Here is a 23124-nt window from a genome sequence, read left to right on the forward strand (position 1 = left end):
CGACCTATTCTTGTGTTTTCTGAAGATGGTGTAGCTTTTCACACTTAGGGCATATGCTGTACAGTTGACCTTTATACGTATTTCTCTCATGTGCGTGTAAGATCCATGAAATGTAGTGCAGTGTGTGTTTATGCTGTGAAAATCACAAAATCACGAGACTAGTAGCCTCTGAATTTCATGACGAATGCTGTATAACGAACAAACAAAAAATAAGCACTTGCTTTAAATTCATTAGTGAAGTAGAGTTTGATACACCACCGGTGTAAAATGATGCTGTAGTGAAGTTATAATTACACGTATGACAAAGTGCACTGATTTCTTTGTATGCGTCTGTCCAGCCAATAGAGGAGGGTGTGCACATTGTGATTGGCCGTGGCCCCGTGTTCAGGATGACTTCATCATCCCGCCATTACGCCTCCCCCATCCCCGTGCCCCTTTCATCAATCCCCCTGCGTCCGCCCGCCTCGCGCACAAATCCATTTTCGGGTGCGGGGGGCGCCCCGCGGCACCAGCTGGCCTGGAAAATGACACCTCTGAAGGTTGTGACCTCCTTCCCCAGCGGAGGGGCTCTCTCCCCCCCCCCCCCCACCATCACCCAGCTGGTCCCCACGACCGTCCACCAGACTGCTGCTGTTTTTGAACCCTCAGCAGTCTGCTACAGAGACCCCCTTTCCAGCTACGGGGGGGGGGGGCTACTCTCTGTACCTCTCTCCCTTTACCCACAATGCACCACACCCATAATAACGATAATGATACTAAATAATTATAATTAATAATTAGACATTTTGCTGATGCTTTTATCCAGTTCATTAGAGTAAGCAGGGGGAAATCCCCCCTGGAACGGGGTTAAGGGCCTTGCTCCAGGGCTCAACAGCTGTGCAGTTATTATTGTGGCTACACGGGGGCTTGAAACCACCAAGAATCTGGGTCCAAGCCATGTACCTTAGCCACTAGCCTACAGGTCATCCATAACCGGGCTGTGCACTGGTCCCTCCTGGGCAGGGGGGCTAAAGCATTAAAACGGGACCTTTCTCCTTACTGGCGTCTGACCTCACAAACCAACTGAATCTCTCTGCCCTGGCAGCACAGATTAGGGCACAGACTCAAGATGCAGTATCTGTGTGCTCACAATTGCCCCTCTGGGGGCAGTAAAGTGGGCACTCACTCTGTAATTTGCCTCTGAATGCATGGCGTTCACTGGCGCATCTACAGTACGACCGCAATGCACAGCGCACCTACCATTTTAGAGAGCCCTGGAGGATCTCATTCTGAAGCGCACCATTCATTACTCCATCCTGTTTAGATCTGCCCTCGCGGAAAAGCTCACATTAATGATTTAGCGATGGCGCTATGATGGTTTTCGTGTGAAGGCTAGCTAGGTTAAACAAATAAGTGGGCATTAATATCCATCAGAATCCCCTCAAATTGCACAGAGGACCCGGAGGCTGTGTCTGGCCTGTGGGATCCTGTTTGGAACGGATTTATCTCTGGAGTCCTTGTTTACACTGGCGCTTCACAAAGGAGAAATGGAGCAACAGTGACACTGTCTATTTTGTGTGCTACAGCACCCCCTGTAAGAGCCTCATTGAAAAGCACTGAACTGAGCTTAATCCTACAGAGACCATATACATGCGTAGTTCTGCTGAGGTTTATTACAATGTATGCAACGGGGCTGCACCATCTTGGAATGTCATCAACATACACTCTCAGAAGTCACAAAGAAGGTACATTTCTGTTGTTCAAGGATCAAATTTCCCCCAAAAGTACACAGCAATGTTCTCTTTTGGGTACAAATAAGTACTTTTTGAAGCAAGAAAGGTACAAATTAATTATACGGTATATTGCTGGCTAGGGGTACAATTTTATGTGATGAGTATTTGTACATTTTTAGGTACTTTTTGTACCTTTACTTCTGAGAGTGTACTTGTATGCATTGTTATTTATATGCTATTCCCATATTAGCAACAGTCACTGTGTATACCCACTGCTGTCTGGCTCCACGCACAGAATTAATGGCAGACGATGCATTATGATGATTAATTTGACCGACCTATATCAGCGCCTGCAATGTCACCCCATTTCTAGAGGCCAGCGCTCTAACCTTTACTGTGGAGTACACGCCGGCGTTGTGTGGTCCATTATCCCTGCGCTTGCCCCGGGGCTGCTCGGAGCACGGTTCCTGAATGCTAAATGCAGTTTGACACGGGCCAGGCCCAGGCAGAGGTGATGGTTTGGTGGCAGGGGCTGGTGATTGATGACCCTCCGCAGCGTGGCGGAGCCGATAAAAACGCAGAGCTGTTGGAGCGCTGGGCCTGCCTCCTCGCTAACAGGGCGTTGCGGCTCCAGCCCTGCAGGCAAACGCGACCGTTCCTGTCCCCGTTTACCATTTCGCAGCTACCTCCATTAAAAAAAAAGTTATGAGGTGGAGGTGCGATTGAGCACGCGGTTTGATGAATGCCGTTTTTAGACTCGTGATTTTTCCAGGTTAGCACATCTGCTCTGGAAGCTAGAACGTGGCAGTAGAGTTTCTCTGGAAAAATAATTCTCTTTTTGGACTCATTTTAGGTGTATTTTCATTGGTGCGTGCTGAGTATGTCCTACAAAAACTCTCTGAGTTCCATTTGTTCATACTTATGAAATGGTAACCGTGAGCAAGAAAAATAATCTCAGCTTTGTAAAAATGGAAAATAATAGGTGGGAGGAACCAGTGAAAATTGTGCGTAAGAATTCCATACCGTAGACGCAGTGATTTCTCCAATCCGGAGTCGTTTCTAGCTCACGCAGGTGGCAAAAGAATGCAATTAAACGGCAAACTCGTGCTGACGACGTCCATTTGGAAGTTCTCCAACATTCTGCTGGGCTCATTCCTCCCTCTCTTGGGTCGCGGGGTTCACAGTAAATTTGTGGCTGCCCCGCTCTCCCCTCTGTCTGCCCTCCCCCTTCGCGGGGAGATTATAAAATGATTAGCTCCTGGCCTTCCAGGATGGATTGAGGGATACTGTCAAACTGTTTTATTTCTCGACGACCTGCGGGGAAAGTTTGGGAGCACGGCCCAACATGACCCTCGCACTCTAAATTGGATTTGACGTTTTGACGGTCTTGAAAAATCGCTCCACTCACGGCCCACCACGATGCAGTATCACCTCCGTGCACGGATAGTCGTCCAAGTGGACAAGTCTTCGTCCGGTCCTCTGGTGGGCTATCCAAACGCAAACTTGTGGACAAGTAGAATCCGAAAAACTAGAGTTGCAAAATTCATTTGTTAGCCAGGAATGCTTTGGCTTGGGACCTGTTTTCATGATAAGATTAGTGTTACAAACCTTAACTGCATTCCAGTGAAGAGGAAGCTTGAAAGTAATATTAACTAATATTAAGTGCAAGCAGGAGCTGAGAGTCTGGTATATTGGTGTAAGTCTTGAATTATGCAGTCGCTCATGAGACGCTCGTAAAGCAAGTTAACCAGATAAAAACAAACAGCACACCATATAACTGTTGTAAACTATTGAACATTTTATTTATTGTACGGCTAATAACACCATTTGTTACATTACATTTAGGAAGGAACACTGGATACGCTGTCTACATTTCATTAAGCAAGACTAATGTATGCAACACTCGAAAATACTTCCGGGACATTTCGTTTCATTATTTTTTCCAGGACAGAACAAAATCCAGGACGGGTGGCAACCCTAGTTGGTAGTGATGTTAAAGGGGGAAGGTCATGGGGAAAGCCTCAAATAGTGGGGCATGAGCAACCATGGTACTTGTGCCATTGTCATAGAGCAGAATCCAGGTCCCTTGTATAAAAATCCTGCCCTGGTATAATTTTCTCCTGGGTAATTATTGCTGCTGATTGACCAGGGGGCAGCCTGTAGCCTCGTGGCTAAGGGACATGCCTGGAACCCAGAAGCTTGGTGGTTCAATCCCTGGTGTAGCCACCATAAGAGCTTGAGCAAGCCCTTAACCCCACATTGCCCTGGGGGAATTGGTCCCTGCTTAGTCTAATCAGCTGTAAGTCGCTTTGGATAAAGGGGTCAAGCTAAATAACAAATAGCAAGATAACCAGACTGTCTTCACACCTGACTCCCAGGTAAAGGGAGGGTGGAACACCAGCACTTCTTGGCCCTTGAGGACCGTGGAGTTGGTGAAGAGGTGAAGAGGTCAGAGGCAGAGGTGCCTTAGCCAACCAACCTGCCACACCCAAAGATGCCTGGCTTTTGGCGCATTCACAATCTCACTAAGAGTTTGGGTTTGAGGTATTTTTTTAGGAGGGGAGGCAAGCTATCACATTAATATTCTACAACTAAAGCCCGTAAAAGCCGCTCTGTAAGGGGCCTCTGTCGCCATGGCGACTGGCAGTCAGGTTAGCTGATGTATGCTAATGGCCACTTGTCAGTGTGCTGTTGATTCTGCCCCCTTAACCCTGGATACGGGGCGTAGTACCAGCCACTCCGGGCAGCTAACAGAAGGCGACTCGCTGGTTTTCGGTTCTGAAGCACCCTAGCGCATCCTTTCCACTTAAGGAGACGGTACGTATTCATTAAAGTGGCCCGGGTTTAATTACAGTGTCATGTCCTGCTTTGATGTACTATAGCAATTATGTACTTAACACACATATTATGATGTGGAAGAGAAGCAGCTTCATTTCTTGTGCACTGTAAAAGCGAATGGGCTCGCCACTCTGATTTCTTAATTTGACACTCAAGTGGCTTTTTTAATATTATTCAGAAGAAAAATGCTCATGAACACTTCAGCACAAATAGATATGTTCTACTATATCATTGACAATGTGTGTGTGTGTGTGTGTGTGTGTGTGCGCGCTTTCAAAAGTGGAGTAAAAACTAAAACAAAGCAAGGACAATGTATTACTTGAAAATGAACTTGTATGCTTTGTGTAAGCCATCTTAATCAAAATGATAAGATCAATGCTTTCAGATACTGATTTCGCTAAATATTAATAATTTCAGTCAACGTCCTCTGCTGTTCCTCTGTGTATTTCCAGACTTTTTTTCCTTTTTTCATGGCGCTCTGGAGGTTTGGGCACCACGGAGGATTTTGTGCCAGCGCAACCCACTTTAATAATGGGAGTAATTAGACAATGGATCGACCCTTAACCATCCTAATGTGTTGTTTAAGAGACTGAGAGCGTGTTCTGTTAAGTGAGTTCCATTACAGCTGGAGGAGCCGTTGGCTTTTTGGCAGGCTTTCTACTTAATATTTAATTCATCGACATTGGAGGCTGATGAGAAGCCCCACTATTGTATTGTCCAGGAAGGGCCCACTGTATTGTCCCGGTTCTTAAGTGTTCCTACGCTATTCTGTGTCAAAGAAAGCTTTTTAGCTGAGACCACATTAGGCTCTAGAGTATCTATCTGGGAGAAATGCATCGTGTGCTTCATGAGTACTCCGCGAGAGGGGGGAATGCTAACTCGGCAAAGCCTGTGTGTGTGTGTGTGTGTGTGTGTGTGTGTGTGTGTGTGTGTGTGTGTGCGTGTGCATGTGTGTGTGTGTGCGCGTGTGTTTGGGGTGGGAGCAGTGGGGGGGGTTGGTGGCTGTCTCAGTACTTCCGTGACAGACAACAAAGGATAAAGTGTCTCACCTGCTGAATGGTCTCTCCCACAGATCCAGAGTCCCAGAGGAAACGGACTGTGCAGAACGTCCTCGATCTGAGACAGAACCTGGAAGATACCATGACCAGCCTGCGGGGGTCACAGCTAAGCCACAGGTAAGCAAAAGGCTTTTATACATACAGTAACTGTCTTGGATTCAAAAGTCCTCCTTATTGCCTTTCAAGTTACAAAACTATCGACTTTCAAAAAGAAAAAAGCAAGCGCAAGTCTTTTAAAACAGCAAGCGGAACAGCGATAACTGGCTGAATTTTTCAGAGATATTGTTTTCCGTTTTCTCCTTTGAAATGTGATTTCTCCTTCCTTTCCCCCTATCGACACTTTAAACCTGTAGGATTAACCGTAATCTGACATGAAAAAGATTTTGTTGCTTCTGATATTATACCTCCTCCTTCACCTGGATTTCATTTTCTTGCCTGACAGACATCCAGCATGCGCATGATATCTCTCTCATGAAGGGCTGGCCTTATTTTCAAAACCTCCAGTTTGTTCATGAATACATATACCCTGGTGTAAAACCCAGCTATGGCCAGCTCCCAGCTGTTTCAAAACATAGCTTGAGCTGGTCAAACCATGTTGAGTATGGAGCTAGTCTGAACTGGTCAACCAGCGGCCAGCTGTATCAAAACCTAGCTTGAGCTGTTTTTGACTGCAGTTCTCTTCCATTGATTAATATGGCGGGGCTTTCCTAGTGTTCAGGAACTAGACAGGCCTGATGGGTCAGTTGTGATTTGCTTGGTAGTTGCACGCTGCTGACTCCAGTGACTGTGTCTGTCAGTGACTGTGGTGGAAACATTCACAATCGGCATTTAGCAGCCTATTAATTGAAGTCTGTGTGACTTATTGAGGTCAAGTGCAATTAATTGCCGCTATTGGACATTGACAAAGTCGTAAATCCCACGGTGCAGACACACACATTTTACATTTAGTCATTTGGGACACACACAAACACTTGCGCATACACAAATGCAAACATGCACGCACACGCACGCACACATGCAGTATTCACTCAGGCCACTTGCATTGCTACACTGTGCCTCCAAACATTTGCTTTTTTTTCCTGCAAAGGCCAAGCGTCCACTCTCTGAGTCCACTCTCCGAGTCACTCACAGCAGATGCTAATTGACCTCACTTCCCGGCCATTCATGCTGAAAGGATTTTGATTGGACAGCACAATGGCGTGCTCCATCTCTGGCACTTCGGTCCATCTTGGTTTTATCTCTGGACAGCAAACACGCCATCACAGAGAGACAGTCTGAGCTGCACAGAGAGTCAAAGTCTGAGCTGCACAGAGAGACAGAGAGTCAAAGTCTGAGCTGCACAGAGAGTCAGAGAGTCAAAGTCTGAGCTGCACAGAGAGACAGAGAGTCAAAGTCTGAGCTGCACAGAGAGACAGAGAGTCAGAGTCTGAGCTGCACAGAGAGTCAGAGTCTGAGCTGCACAGAGAGTCAGAGTCTGAGCTGCACAGAGAGACAGAGTCTGAGCTGCACAGAGAGTCAGAGTTAGAGTTGTAGCAGACCTCGCCAACGACCCTGTTTATGTGCACTGCCCTTGTTTAGCGCGTTGTGTACGGCTGCAGAAAGAGGGATACGCTCAGGCTAAAAGGCCTCGCTCAGCGCTCGTCTCCTGGCTATCCTAGCCCCCTGCCCACCTCCACCCCAAGCCCCCGACTATGCAGGACGTGCAGGGCCTAGCAATCCCCCCCTCCGTACACAGGGAGGTGATTCTTGTTTTGATTCTATCGCAGACTGGCCGATGTGTGTGTCCTTGCCTGTGAGCTGGGCTGCTGCATTATTCAGCTGTTTTCTAAGATGGGGGAGCCAGGTTGATTTGGGATATTTGATTGTATTTTGCGCTTATATTTTGTTTCTTTAGCAGAAACATAGGGCATATAATAGCATTTCACAAGGGCCTGTGCTAAAGCATAAATGGACTAATAGTCAAACCTAAGTGTTATACATATTATCATGCGAGGGTAATGTTGAAGGGTAAAATAGCCATATCTGTCTGAGGGCCGTACTTGCCTACATGCATGGTTCTAAAGAATACAGTCGAAGGCAATACAATTTCTGAAGTTCAACAGAAATCTTCAATTATTGCAATATCCCGGCAGCAAATTGTATAGTAATTCCTGTAAGAACTAACCTGTTCCCTTTTGTAAGCTTTAGTGCTTACAGTGCTGGGGAAAGGCCGGGATTATCCTCTGCTATCTAAATATTTCTGCTACTCAGACCCAGAGTCATGAATCAAACCCTTTTTGTTGTATGCTACTGTTGGATGTACATTCATGGTGTACATACATCCCATACTGATGAACTGAATAAAATTGTATTCAAAAATGAAAAATCAAACCCAATAAACATTGTGACCTATAAATTGTTATTATATGTCAATGCGTTATAATCCAAAAGAAGCAAGGTAAGCAGTCATTGAAGATGATTTAGTACTTTGTACATATAACCTACTTCAGAGAGAGCAGAAGGACAAAATCCACGTTCGGAGACCCGTCTAGTTTTAATTCATTTCTGAAATGAAACAGGATACCCACAATCTCATATCCGCTCCCCTCTTAATACTCTTCATATGGCCACGAAGGAAACTGGCAGAGCGCACGGCTCTAAATTGCAAACTAATGTGAAACTCTTTTGACAGTTAAAGAGAGCCAAAATGGGGAATGTCGGAATTAGCATATTAGCAAACGCGGATTTTAATGTCATGCTAATGTGTGCGGTTTAACAGGCAGGAATTATTTTTTTAAATCTGTGAATATCTTAAGTGTAGAATTAGCGGGAAAGGAAATGAAAGCCATTTCGAAATCCAGAGAGCGGGGTTGAAAACATTGAATGTCAGGTCGTCGGTAAAACGAGGCTCTGTGTGTCAGTGCATGAAAGCTAGACACCTGAAAACATAATCAGATGGAGAGAGGGAGAGAGAAAGAGGTCCTGACTGCATAGACGTGACTGCAGTGCCCTTGTGTAAAATGGCCAGCTATGGCCAGCTACCAGCTGTTTCAAAACCTAGCTTGGGCCGGTAAAACCATGTTGAGTATGGAACTGGTCAACCAGCTACCAGCTGTTTCAAAACCTAGCTTGAGCCGGTCAAACCATGTTGAGTATGGAGCTGGTCTGAACTGGTCAACCAGCTACCAGCTGTTTCAAAACCTAGCTTGGGCCCGTCAAACCATGTTGAGTATGGAGCTGGTCTGAACTGGACAACCAGCTACCAGCTGTTTCAAAACCTAGCTTGAGCCGGTCAAACCATGTTGAGTATGGAGCTGGTCTGAACTGGTTAACCAGCTGTTTCACAACATAGCTTGAGGTGGTGAAACCATGTTGAGTATGGAGCTGGTCTGAACTGGTTAACCAGCTGTTTTACAACATAGCTTGAGGTGGTGAAACCATGTTGAGTATGGAGCTGGTCTGAACTGGTTGACCAGTATGGAGCTGGTCTGGAGGGGGTGGTGGGGGATGGTGCGTCTGCGGCCCTGGGTGTGATTCTCAGCCTGGATCCCGTCGGAGCTATCGTCGAGGGCGGGCACAATGGCACAAGGAATTGAAGCATGGGCTGTTTCCATTGGCCAAAGGCACCTGCTCATTAAGCAACCTCTGATGTCATCTACTCTGGCAGACACGGACTCACATGAAAGCTACTCTCGCCACCTCTGGTTAGCGTGTGGATCTGAGAAAGGCTGGTTGAAGAAGTGCTATCCTGCTCATCCTGTTCAGGCACCTCACAGTGGTGGATGGACGAGCCCCATTGCCTCAGATTGAGTCATGCCAGTGTCCCCTGTGACTGGTACCGAAGCTTCATTTTGTGATTGGCACTATTGCCAATTGCGTTGCCAAGGGAACTGGATACCCAGCCAGGATAGGCTTCCACTTTCAGTGCTACCCACCAAACCTTCCTGGTCCAACAAATGTCTGTAGACTCCAGTCAAGGATGCATACGTATGGAAGGTCTCCACCCTACATGAGCTTAGCTGTAGTGTGCGGTGTGAAAAGAAGCCACTGGTGACACCACGTGTCTACAGTTTCCTGAATCGGCAGCGGGATTGGTTGATATACGTAGCCGCGGTTGTAGATGATTGGCCATTCCAAATTTGGGTTGGAATTGGATATGCTCAGCCTCATGTTGGCCTCCAAATTCAATTTTTCCAAAAAAAGAATGCCAATTCAACCACAAAGAGGGTATGACTTTTGCATGTATTGCAAGTCTTTTAAATAAGAGTTAAAAATATGTACAGTACAGCACTCCAGTGTCCTTGTATTGCATTGAGAGCCATGCTAGTGTAAACACTCTTTAATTTGAATTGCTCACCCCGAGCTCGCTTTGATATCTGAAACTATTACAATAATACAAGCAGTAGACTTGTTATAAAAAAGACGCTGTGGGAAATCTGAAATTGTTGTAGTCTGTTTTCCAAATGAAAGGCTACTTGCGACTGAGGTTTGTAAGGATGAACTCCACCGTTAATGAAATATCCATGTCTTCGGGGGAAATAGTTTCAACATGCCCTTATATTTGCTGGGGACAGGGAGGCATTGCATTATTCATTGGTATTGCTGCATCAGGTTATGTAATCCCCAGTCTCGGCAGAAAAGGCCTTGTCTGAGGTGATACGAGGCACACCCTGACCCACTTACCAGCAGACCAACGCTTCAGTATCTTTCTTCCACCTCTACCCAATAACCTGTGGCTCCCTCAGCTGTAACCTGCAGTAGCAACAGTTCCCCACTAGAGGGAGAATTAGATCAGCACTGAACAGTGCCTCAAAATACTTTTCCTTCCTCAAATCCAAAACTTTGAGGTTTTTTTTTCTCTAAGGACAGTATATCTTTGAAAAGAGTTTGCAAGACTAGAGTCTGAAGAATTCTGAGATTATGAAAAATGATTCATGGAAAGGTACTAGTCTAAGAATGCAGCCCATTTGTAATTACTGCATTTCATGTTTTAATATGGCTTTTGGATGAGGATTCATAATCCTTCTTCATAGTTCTTGTTTCAGCAGCTTATCTAAGACACTTTACACTGTATACCCATAATTGACCATCAGGTAGATGACTGACAGCCATTGATTGCTTCTGATGATTCTTGGCCCTCCTTTGTCCAATCTGTTTTTATCTTTCTGAGCACAAATCTAATTCATTGGTTTTGAAAATGCTAAAATAAGTTGCATACGTGGCATAGTTTGTGGGGTTTATAATTTTCTCTTATAATGGATGCTCCTGTATTTTACCACATAAAACAAAAACATTGAGATAAAATACATCGCTTTTTAAAGCATGACCTGCTCAAATGAAATATAAACTAAGATATGATTTGGATCTTCTGCTCCCAAATGTTTGAGATCAGACTTTAGATTCGAAGCAGACTTTGCATAAACCTTAATAAAAAATGTTCTTAATGTAATTCACAAGTGTTGTTTCATTATGCATCTTGCAGCATCAAGGCCTCACACAGAATATATAAACCTCTGGTGAGGTTCAGCCAAGGTGCAGTCAGATGCAGTCACCCAGTGTATGAATCATAGACATAAATAGACAGTGGAGAGATGAAACAGCCAGACAGTGTATCAGACAGCAATAGAGAGAGCAGGCAAAGGCTATACTCTCTAGATTTTACTACAACAAAAACCGTGAAGAAATGGTTACATCTATTTACATCAACACAGATTATTTGAATTTATTTGATGGTCTTTTAAACCATCAAGGGCTTGAATGTTTAATTCGCTTTTGTGAATGTTTCTTTTAGGGAAAATATGCAGACCATGTATCTCTACAAACCTCATAGGGAATAGAAAATTGCATGTTGCATGTTACATGTTACATGGTATTAGCCAGCTGAGACCAGCAGGGAGCTGAAAAGCTGTCGCGGGGTTTTGCTCTCTTTTGTCTTTGTTGTTTTAGTTTGTTGTGTTAGTTTATTGTTTTTGCCTGTGAGGGGGAAGGGTGAAGGTGTTCATTTGATTTCACATTGGTGTGGATGCTCTCTCTCTCCTTTTCTTTCTCCCTCCTTCTCCTTCTCCTTCTCCATGTGGCAAGCTACGGTGCAAACCCGGAAACTTCCGCACCCGGGGGTGTCACGCGGCGTGTGACTCATACATATTCATGAGTGGAGGCCATCCGGCCCGCCTAGGCTTGCCATTTACCCCCAGCGCTGCCTCCAGCCTGGTGTGCCTGGGACTTGAACCCGTGTCCCCCTGGTTGTACCTGTGCTCCTTGCCGCTCCTCCCCTGCCCGGCACCGCACAGTTCCCCGCCTCGCGGATCTGCCTGCAGGTGGAGGAAGAGCCATTCAGCCCAGAAATGTCCTCAGCCAGACCGCATCTGATTGGCCCCTGCTGCAGTTGGCAGCGTTTCCCTGTCGACCTGGCTGCTGACACTCCTATTAAACACTCCTGGGCTCAATTTCCTCCTGTTACATTACATTAGATTACTAGCGTTTAGCACGGGCTTTTGTCCAGGGCCACGTATGCAGGCAGTGTTACACTGTTAGCATAGCATCCGTGTGTACTGCTGGAGATGCTGAAGTCACGCAGGTTATGTACTGTGTTACTAAAGCAGTGCTCTGCCTGGGAACTTGACCTACAAACTTTGGGGTACGACCATTGACCATTTTTTTGTGGATCCAAAGCAGATGGAAATTAATTCTGGTAGCTGGTCAGCTTAGAAAAGTAAACTGGTGAAATATAGTTGTTTTTTGTTTGTTTCATAGTTCTATACATTTTTATATGAAGTCCTGTAGAATAGTGGAGCAAACTCCACAGCACTGGTGCTGAAATGCACAAAAACATACTGAAGATGCATTAAAAACACACTGAAGATGCATTAAAAAGACACTGGAGATGCACTAAAAAGACACTGGAGACGCACTAAAAACACACTGAAGACGCACTAAAAACGTGATCCACACACCCACCAGGACTTGAGTTCTGCACTCCTGTGGAACATAAATGAATGGCTCCTGGTTTATGGTTGATTATAACTCACATTTTCACACTGGAATATTCATAAAGATGTCACATAAATCAAACACACAGGTGCATTAGCATAAACAGTGCGTTCCTCTGTCACGCCTGTTTCTGCGGGCGAAGGCTGTCCTCTCTACATTCCACCTTAATCTACGACTTTTCAATTTGTATTTGTCTCGGTGCTGTAGTTTCTGAAGTTGTAGTTGTCTTAGGCCAAGTCTGTAACTACCATACTATCTACCTGTACTGGACTGTAATGTACTACAACAAAAACAATTAGAAAATGTACATCTATTTACATCAACATGGTTCATTTGAAATTCTGTCTTTTAAACAATCAAAGGCTCGATTGTTTCAATGAATATTTGCTAATTATTCTTTTAGGGCTAATGCTGTATACATTTGAGTATTTTTGGCACCATAGAACACTTCGTGTCTCCTCCCCTTTCCGCAGTTGCCTGGAGACGAGCGTGTGCTACGACAGCGACGAGACCAACGCGCGCAGCGTGTCCAGCCTGTCCAACCGCTCCTCGCCGCTCTCCTGGCGCCACGGCCAATCCAGTCCCCGGCTGCAGGCGGGCGACGCCCCCTCCTCCACGGGCGGGGGTTACCGCGGGGGGCCGGGGGCCGGGCAGTACGCCTCCCACACCATGCCCGCCCGGGTCCCCGCCCGGCCCGGGGGAGTGGCCCGACTGGCCCTCATCCAGGGCCTCGACCCCGAGCTCCACCCCAAGTCCGGTTACCTGAGCGACAGCGACCAGCTCAGCAAGAGCCTGCCCGACGACGAGGATGACGAGGACGACGACCTGGCCAATGGGTGAGCATGCCTGACTCCGCCCCCTCCGTCCGGATGAGCCTCTTGCAGGGGTCATCGAATCACGGTCCCCGAGGTCAGAGAACTGCAAACCACTGAAAACCAGAGCCAGATTTGGATTCGAGGTCCAGATTTGATGATTGTCCTGCTACATAGCCGTGGAGATTGGTTTGTCCAATCATGTTCTTCTGTTTGTTATTGTTTTTTGGTATCCAGACTCATGAAGGAGCATGTAGAACGGTGGCCTTATATTGGACCACAGTGTCTGCAGGCGTTTACTCATCCCTTTTAACCAGTGTAGTAGTAGTAGTAGTTGTAGTTGTAGTTGTACTTAATTTTATATAGTCCTTTGCAGGACACAAGTTTTCATTCCACAATAATCAGAATAAGCATGCTTTATAACAATATACACAAAATAGCATATCACATTTAAAGGAAAGAAAAGAAAAAAGAAATCTTTGAAAATACTTAGAGAAGTGCTATTTAAAATAATGTCTTCAGAAATGTGCACTACTTGCTGGAGTCTTTAGGACCCAGGGGCAAGGTGTGTGTACTTTCGCCAATCAATGACTTGAATTCAATTCTAATTAGGTGCCAGAACACATCAGAAACCAGACAACACCGTAGCCCTACACAACTGGATCTGACGACACCACAATACAATGCAGTACAGCCAGGGAATCGCATAATCGATCTATTCCTGTCTGTCACTGTAGCAGCATGAAAAGGGGCCTTGAGTTAGTCATATAACACTTTCCCTGGGCTTATTTCTGGAGGACAATCTTCAAGTGCGAAGTCAAATCTCAGCTTTAAGTTTCTGCTGCCTTAGCACACCTGCTGTTGTTTTTCGATTCTGGCGGGGCTGCCTGGTCTCTGCCAGAGAAGGCAGCTTTATGGCCTGACCATTTGTTTGCACTGGATCTGTATCAAATGTTTAAACAAAACACAATACAGCCATTGTATAGTAGAGTCCCAGAGTCCAGATATCAGATGTGGAGCATTGGTCATATTGTGTGATACATTTTGGGATTCTTCAGTGCTTTCTCAGAATTATAGTTTTTTTAGAAGTTTTAATGGTTGCAGAGCAAGGGTGTACAGCAAGGGCTGAACCATTTCATGACTTCTGCCCTTAATTATTTCTGCCCTTAATTATCTCATTAGCTCAATTTTTCAATTAGATGCATCTTGGTCATTTGTATAAGCGCCAGCTACAGTCACAGACTGTAGGTGTATCCTAAAGATTTCACTGTGAACCAGTGTAATCTAAAGAGCTGTCAGAAAACTGAAATGAAAGTAACTGGTTGGAACAAAAACCACCATGCAGACCGGCCCTCCAGGACCGGAGTTGTGCACCCCTGTTGGAGAGCCATGCAGAGTTTGCTTTGAGGAACAGTGTGAAGCTGCCAGAATGCGCAAGCCAGATCTATATGAAACGGAGTTGGATAAAAGGATCCTTTCCAAGCCACACACGGCTTGGCTGTGCTGTAATGAAGCATATTATGAGGCTCCCCACCAATATCATCTTGTCACAGGCGTCTGTAGGCCTTAGCCTTAGTCAGCTTTAGCCTGTCCTCAGAGCGTGGACATGGTCTCTCTCCTGTAGCTCGTCTGTGAGGCCCCCTGGTGGAGCCTTACTTTGAGCCTGTCCATAGGACATAGACATGGTCTCTCTCCTGTAGCTCGTCTGTGAGGCCCACTGTGCAGTGTAGTCATGGGCCCCCCTCACGGAGCCATACTTTGTGCCTGTCCATAGGACATAGACATGGTCTCTCTCCTGTAGCTCGTCTGTGAGCCCCTTCCTGTTGTGTAATCACGGGCCTCCTCGCGGAGCTCAGCAAAGAGCCCCTATGAGAGTGCAGCCATGGACCTCATCGTGGAGCACGACACAGCTGTGTGGAATATGATATCACCCTGCCACAAATGTTTCAAACATTCGCTCCCCCAGAGGAAGGGTGTTAGCTGGCGAAGGGGTTAGGGTTCTCAATACTGTGTGTGTGTGTGTTTATGATGTCATCACCAAGAGCCTCAAAGATATAAAGAGTTATCCCAGTATTTCTATAAACACCCTCAAAGTGTGCTCTGATTAAACAGCAATGTTATCTAGTTATCAGGTGGTTTCTAAAACTGTAACAGAAATCCAACACAGTGGCAGTGTGCATTTCTGCATTTTTAAATTTTAGAGTAGCATAAATAACCGCTGATACAAAAAATGAGTACTTTTTGGGAGTAGCTTAATAGTTTAGTAGATTCCACCATAAAAACTGTATGCATTATGAGGATGATGAGGTTAATGTTCATAAATATCCTGCTGTGTTCAGGATGGGGATGCGTTTCCATGGGTTCCACGTTAGCTGGGCAGCTGGCTGCTTTTCTCATTTTCTGTCTCATTTACTCATTTAAAGCTCCCTTTGTCTTTCTCTCTGTCTCTCCCCTCTCTAAGCCAAATGCTTGAAGTCCACCTCCCTCTCTTTCTCTGTCTCTCTCTCCCTCTCTCACACACACATACACACACAGAAACAGTCAGACACGCACAGACACGCACACACACAAGCACACGCACACAGACACACACAAGCACACGCACACACACAGACACATACACACACACACACACACACACACACACAGACATACACACACACACACACACAGACACGCACGCACGCACACACACACACACACACAGACACACACACAAACACACACGCACACACGCACACACACGCACACACGCACACAGACACACAGACACACAGACACAGAAACACTCAGACACACACAAACACACACACACGCACACACACACTCAGACACACACACACACACACACACACACACACACACAGGCTTTGTTATAGGTGGTAAAGTGCAGGCAGCTCAGGTCACTGCTCCAGACGGATGGGTACTGGTTCAGCTCAGCCCTTGTGCAGTGGAGTCTTACATGGCTAACCATGTGTAATAAGACCCACACCCTGCGGGAGAGGGAGAGGGAGAGGGAGAGAAGTAGAAAGGGAAGGAGAGAAGGGTACAGACAGAGAGAGAGAGCGAGAGAGAGAGGAAGGAGGGAAAGAGGGAGAGAGTTAAGCTAACTTTGAATCCTCTAGCTGCTTATGCCACCCCAGTGAGCATTCAAAGGGGAGCAGTCATTGCATTGGGAGAGTCACATTGCATATATTCAACGCTGTTGACACCTGTCCAGCAGATGTACATGCATCCTCTCCAGTGCATTGAGCTCACAGGTGTGATTATGTTTCTTTGTGTAGGAAGGACATCCTGTATCACAGATGACTGGTGACATTGTCAGTTACATTACACTGCTGTTATAGGACATTGGTCCTTCCTAGTGCCCTCCCCTCATCCCCCATGGCTGTTCTGGGATGTCGGCATCTGTCAGCGCAGCCCCAGGTTGCCAAGGTGACTGTGAGCGTCACCATAGGAACTCTAATATACCTGCTGTGCGCCCACATGTCTATACTACATTAATGTTTAGGAGGACTTTGAGGCAAGGGAAGGGCATTTGGTTTAGTGTTTTGGAGGGCCAGTTGGGTAGGCCTGGTCAAACCTTCTCACCTTGACCATGTCAGTAGACCGTTCTGGAAGATTCTCTATCGCTTATACTATTCATCAACCACCTTCCCTACCAAGAGAAGCTTGATGGGAGCAATTTGAATACTAGATTTACATTTATGAATGAGAATTATCCTACAGTAAATATATATGACGGTGCAGTCCGTAAGTATTTGGACAGTGGTACAATTCCTGTTCTTTATCCTCATCGTTCATTGTTTCATTTTAAATCCAATGTACTGGAGTTCAGAGACAAAAGAACAGAAGTTGTACCACTGTCCAAATACTTACGGACTGCACTGAATTTCACATAAATATATATTTTCAAATCTGGCAGTATCTGAGCATGGCAATACTTTGCACATTTACCCGTGTACTGCGCAGTGCAGGGTGTCTTATTCTGATCTTGATGACATGTTTTGCTTCAGTGAACTGCAGTATATTCCAGTCCTGTGTGGTGGGCATACAGAGGTAATCACTGTACACACCATTACTGCCCTGCAGGAAACTTAATGCGCACATGAGCAGCCTTACGTTCCACATTGCACTAAACTGGCTAATTGAGTCCCGTGGTCCTGGTAAATTAATCAGAATTACAGGACGGCATTTGCTTACAGTACTTCTTGATCCCGGTTCTCATGGCCTGATACCGGGCGGCAGGAAAAAACCATTGGATGGTTTTGCGGGACGAAGCCACCTTTGACCCCACCGAAGCTTCCGTCGGGAGGTCAGCTCAGCCCGCTGAAACACATTTGCGATGGCTAAAGGAGAAAAAGAGCTGGTTTCCCCTCCACACCCCTCCATCCCTGCCCTGTACTGTAGCAGAACCCACCCCTGTTCCAGCCCTAACAAAGCACACCTCCCTCAACAGCTAGAGATCTGGCTGAGCGGCTAATCAGTAGAGACAGTTATGCCAAATTAGCGACTTTGAGTAAAAACCTACAGGATGGTAGATATCCAGGAATTGGGTTGATATGCAGTGGGGGGGAAAGTGCTTTATTGCAACCCAGTGGCCAACAGCTAGAGATCTGGTTGAGCTGCTAATTAGTTGAGTCTGGTGTGCCAAATTAGTGTCGGAGTGAAAACCTACGGGATGGTTGTTCTCCAGCAACAAGGTTGGTTAGCACTGCTGTACAGCAGTGTATCCCAATTAGTGCTACTGATCGGCCAGACTGTAGTCACGCCTGACCTGAGGTAAAGGGAGGGTGGAAAACCAGTGGTTCTCGGACCTGGAGGAGCGTGCTTTATTGCAACCCAGCAGCCCTCCAGTGGAAATGCTCCTCTCAGGCGATTATTGGCTTGATGGAAGTGGAGCGCTAAGTTCATTTCCTGCAGGACGTACCCGCGTGGACGCGGGCGGAGGGTCGTTCGTCTCCGAACGCCTCTCCCTCTCAGCGATGTGTGTGGGATATGCCACTGGAGCTCGGCCTGTCTCTCTTCAAATCATGCCGTATTGCAGAAATACTGACCGTACAAAACAAAAGTCCTCACATAAGAGCGCTTAGTGCATTGTAAATGAACACCGTGTTTTTGGGTTTTTTTTTTTTTGACAAAACGCAAACGTGTGTTGTAAAGTATTGCTTTATAATACGAGAGCAGTGCAATTAATGTGATAGCAACTGGACTGGCTTGGCAGCCAGAAATGTTCTCTTTCCAGAGTGGATATTCCTCCTTATGGTTGAAAAACTCCAACATGATTTTCTTGGTGTAATGGCTATTGATTGCCTGTCTGCTCCCAAGAGTGAGTGCATACTATTGATTAAGGACGTGTGTGTGTATGCGTGTGGGCACGTGTGCATGAGTGTGTGTGTGTGTGTGTGTATGCCTGTGAGAGTGTATGTGTGTGAGTGTGAGTGTTGGTTTGTGTGTGTGAGAGTGTGCGTGTGTGAGTGTGTCATAGAAAGCAACCAAATTCTGACAGAGGTCAATCCCAAATCTGTCTGCCGGCTGCCTAGAGCGACTGTTATAATTTCCCTTCTTTTCTTATTCTGTGGTATGCACTTTGGGTCAGACCTCCACTGACTAAACTACTAAGAGGGCCTGATCTAAAATGAACACCCATTAAGACCTACTGTAGCTTAGTTTGCTCTGCATCCTCAGCTTTTCCGAAGTACAGAATCTGTGTTCTGTGTTCTCACAGGATTCTGGCATATAATCAACTCAATTCCATGTCCCTGATTCCAGCACGCGATTAGAGGCCTGTGATTGACTCTCTCGATCTGCGCTGTGTGCACGACAGCCGTTTGAGCTGAAAGAGGCGCGTGGAAGGTCATTTGATCCTCATAAGTGATAGAGTGATGCGGAATGAGACTGAAGATGTGGGCCAGAGGGGTTATGGGTAATATGCTGACCAGCCCAAAGAAAGACCACCACCAAATTTACCGTGCACACATACAAACAATACCACACACCCACATACACTCTCGCAAGAGGGCCCCCACAAACACTCACAACAGGGCCCCGAAAGGAGAGAGGAAGCTGGTCGCCATGGCAACCCCCTCCTCAGAGCCACATTAGAGCCGTGCAGTGTTTTCAAATCAGTCCAGTCTGGCGTGTGTCTGTGTGTGTGTGTGTGTGTGCGTGTGCGTGTGCGTGTGCGTGTGCGTGTGCGTGCGCGTGCGCGTGCGTGCGTGCGCGTGTGCGTGTGCGCGTGTGTCTGTGTGTGCGTGCGTGCGTGCGTGCGTGCGTGCGTGCGTGCGTGCGTGCGTGTGTGTGTGTGTGTGTGTGTGTGTGTGTGTGTGTCTGTGCGTGCTTGCGGGAAAGAGTGTGTGTCAGCTACATGTGACAAGCACTCACAAACACACACACACACAGACCTCCCAGGGGCTTGTAATTAATGCGTTTTCCATTGTGGAAATGGATCTGTGTGAGATCTACTGTAGTAGTTATTAAATTGCTTGTCCTTGGCATTTCTGGCTCTGGGTGTTTTAATCCACCCCAGTTTGCTACATCAGGAATAATGTCATGTCTTTGTCTGCAATGGTCTGGCTGTTATGAAATTAATTGCACTCCTCATTTTGAGCTATGCAAATGTACACAGTAGATGTACAGCCGATGACGTTCTCTTGAATAAATGAAGGCTCATTTCTGTCCTTTTGTCCCGGTGTGACAGATGGTTACTTGTTGGAAGTAGCAGTGTTTTTCTGTGAGGAAACAGTACATCTCCATGATGTATACAAAATGGTGTCATGGTGTGAAAGATAGATGTTCTTGTTTTTAAAGCACTGTGGACTAGGTCTGTCTCACCCTCTCTTCGCCTGAATAGCGACACAAACACAACACTGTGTCACCACAAACACCAGCTCTGACATCCGGCATCGCTATGGACCAGCAATATGTTAATATTATTAAGCCCTTCTTATAAATGGCTATTATTTTTATGGCTGGTCTGAGCCGAGGTAGGCCATTTTAATGTAGGGTACGTGTAAAACACCCATAAGCCCCTCGTGTCCACAATAGAGGACGAATAAAGAACCTCTCGGCTTAATGCGCCCAGCTGGTCCTGGCTGTGCCGTCGCCGTGGCAACTGCGACAAAGCTTTCCCGCACCGCTCCAAAATCAATCCGCTCCGGATCGGAGACCCCCAAGGGAGAGGAGTGGAGAGGGCTGGGGTGGGATGGGCACAATCAGTGTGTGTCTGTGTCTGTGTCTGTGTGTGGGTGTGCATACGTGAGGCTGACAGGTAGAGACAATGATAATCAGGTCAGAGTACAACTTCGTTGTTGAAGAATGTCACACATAAGACTGCATATTTGACGTAAGGGACGTAAGTCCAGCCCACTCCCTCATCTCCCCCCTGTCATCTCTAAAGCAGTGGCTCAGCCCTGACTTCCAAGATTCTGCTTATTCTTTTGATATTTCTGTGGTTTGGAAGCCCAAAAGGAATGCGCACGACCCCCCCTCATCTCCCCCGAAGACCCCCCCCATCCTGCTCTCTCAGCCGATGAGCTTTGCCGTTTTAAAAGACGGCACTCCTGCTTCGTGAAGAAAAGCAGGAGCGCACAGGGCTTTCCTTCAAAGCACGTGCGTGTAAGATGGAGTCAGAGCCACCGCTGCCTTTCCCACTCCATCTACCCGGTCTGCGCAGTCACTGTGTCAGCCGGCCGCCGGGTCCATACTGCTGCTGCATGTCTCCAGAGCTACGGACCGCCTCGCCGTCGCCCCGCCCCTGTACGTACGCAAGCCTGCGTCCGCTGGGGGGTTGCCGTGACAACAGGTAGCATGGAACAGGAGTCCAGCTCACTCTATATTCACGTTTGAGATGGCTGCCCTGCTGAAAAAAACTGCCCAAGCTAGGCTGTTCAGACCAGCTCCCAGCCCGACATGGTTTAGCTGGTTGAACAGTTCAGACCAGCTCCCAGCTCGACATGGTTTAGCCGGTTGAACAGTTCAGACCAGCTCCCAGTTCGACATGGTTTAGCTGGTTGACCAGTTCACACCAGCTCCCAGCTCGACATGGTTTGACCAACTCAAGCTGTGTTTTTAAACAGACAAGCTACCAGCACTAGCTGGTTGACCAGCTGTTACCCAGCTAGACAAGCTCATGTGTCAATGCATGCATGTGGAAAGGGGGAGATCGTGCTAACCCCACACAATCTAATGCATCACTACTCCTGCTTCTCTGCCCTTACCAGACTTCCCCCCTGCCTTAGAATTGGATACTTAGACCTACAGGGTGCATTGTGGGTGTGCTTAACAGAGATCGTAGTCATTCTTTGATAACCCTAGCAGCGCTACAAAAACAAAACGCCTGCCAGGATTAGAGGGTACATTTCACCCACCATTAGGAGGCCAAGGCACTTTTATGCAATCAGGCCTTGGAAGGGAAAGCCATCCAGCGGCCAGTGGAATCCCTCTTAATTACGGCAACCCTTTCAGGAACATTAACTTATTAAGGACCCACACTGAGGGGGAGGGGGAGGAGCAGCCTCCAGGCAGGGAAGTCAAAATAACCACCATCACTCCCACTCTGTTAATGCTGCCCATGTGTTGAACCTCCAGGAGAATATTGGCCTCTTGTCCTGTCGAGTGGCTAATTGTGGATAATGGACGGCCGTCAAAACAGGACTGTTTGTAAACCAGGAGAGGAAAAAGGACTCTCAGTCTGAAATCAATGAATTTCCACCAGCTACGGACAGACAAAAGGGACTGTAGATGCACAGGCAACCTTGAGAGGGTCTATTTGTTTTTTTAAATTTTATTATCAGATCGGCCTTATCCCTGGTGATATACACTCAGTGAGCACTTCATTAGGTAGACCTGTACACCAGTACACCAGCTTGTTAATGCAAATTTAATCAGCCAATCATCTGGCAGCAACTAAATGCATAAAAGCATTCAAGCCAAATGTCAGAATGGGGAAGGAATGTGATCTCAGTGACTTTGATTTTGAATGATTGTTGGTGCCGGACAGCATGGTTTCAGTATCTCAGAAACTGCTGATCTCCTGGGATTTTCATGTACAACAGTCTCTCGAGCAAAAATGCATTATTAATGAGAGAGGTCATAGGAAAAGCTAGGAGGAAGCCACACATTACAACAGCGGTATGCAGAAGAGCATTTCTGAACTGCACAGTACATGCATAGTCACACAGCAAGTCCACATTGTCTTTCCTTACCTATTCCACCACACTATGAGTTTTGTACATATAGTCAGGCACTTTAAAGGGAGTATGATTTATGCGGTTGATTTATGTTCTGTAACCAGTCAAGAACATTAGGAGCAGTCGGCGAACGTTTGTTCCTTCCCGGCGGGGTGGCTCGTCTTCATTAGAGAGGAGACGGACAGTGCGCCCCCCAAACGCTATGAATGCTAACCGCTAACTGCTAACCGTACGCACGTTTGACATAATCAGGAAACCTGGCCGCCGAGGTAAAGCCGTTTTATTTGCCCTCCCGCCCACAGGAGCGAGGAGAGAAATAGGGGGTCAATCTGACCCCAGCTGCTACTTTTTTTTTTTCTGCCTGTCGCCGGTGCGAAGCCCTGGGGTCTGCAGTCGCCTCACCGTTTATTACGCCCGTCATGTATAATGCATATTTCTCTCCATCTTCCCCGCGTTTATTTCCTGTCTCGCAGAATTTGCTTGTGTCTCTCCGTGGCAGCCGGCTGATTTCCCGAAACGCATCCATTGTGCGCGAGAGAGATAG

The 23124-nt window shown here is 46.7% G+C and overlaps 1 protein-coding gene across 4 annotated transcripts in view; it reads left to right on the forward strand.

The window, feature by feature from the left end:
- Positions 1-23124, forward strand: part of LOC133138225 (neuron navigator 1-like) — a 171072-nt gene that overhangs the window by 65806 nt on the left and 82142 nt on the right. For all 4 annotated transcript variants that reach the window (XM_061256807.1, XM_061256810.1, XM_061256809.1 and 1 more), the window contains 2 exons: positions 5623-5725; positions 13051-13413. In XM_061256807.1, coding sequence (XP_061112791.1) covers positions 5623-5725; positions 13051-13413 — 466 coding nt within the window. The remainder of the gene's footprint in view (positions 1-5622; positions 5726-13050; positions 13414-23124) is intronic.

Source organism: Conger conger, chromosome 10 (genome assembly GCF_963514075.1).
Source record: "Conger conger chromosome 10, fConCon1.1, whole genome shotgun sequence".
In the NCBI taxonomy this organism is placed as follows: Eukaryota; Metazoa; Chordata; class Actinopteri; order Anguilliformes; family Congridae; genus Conger; species Conger conger.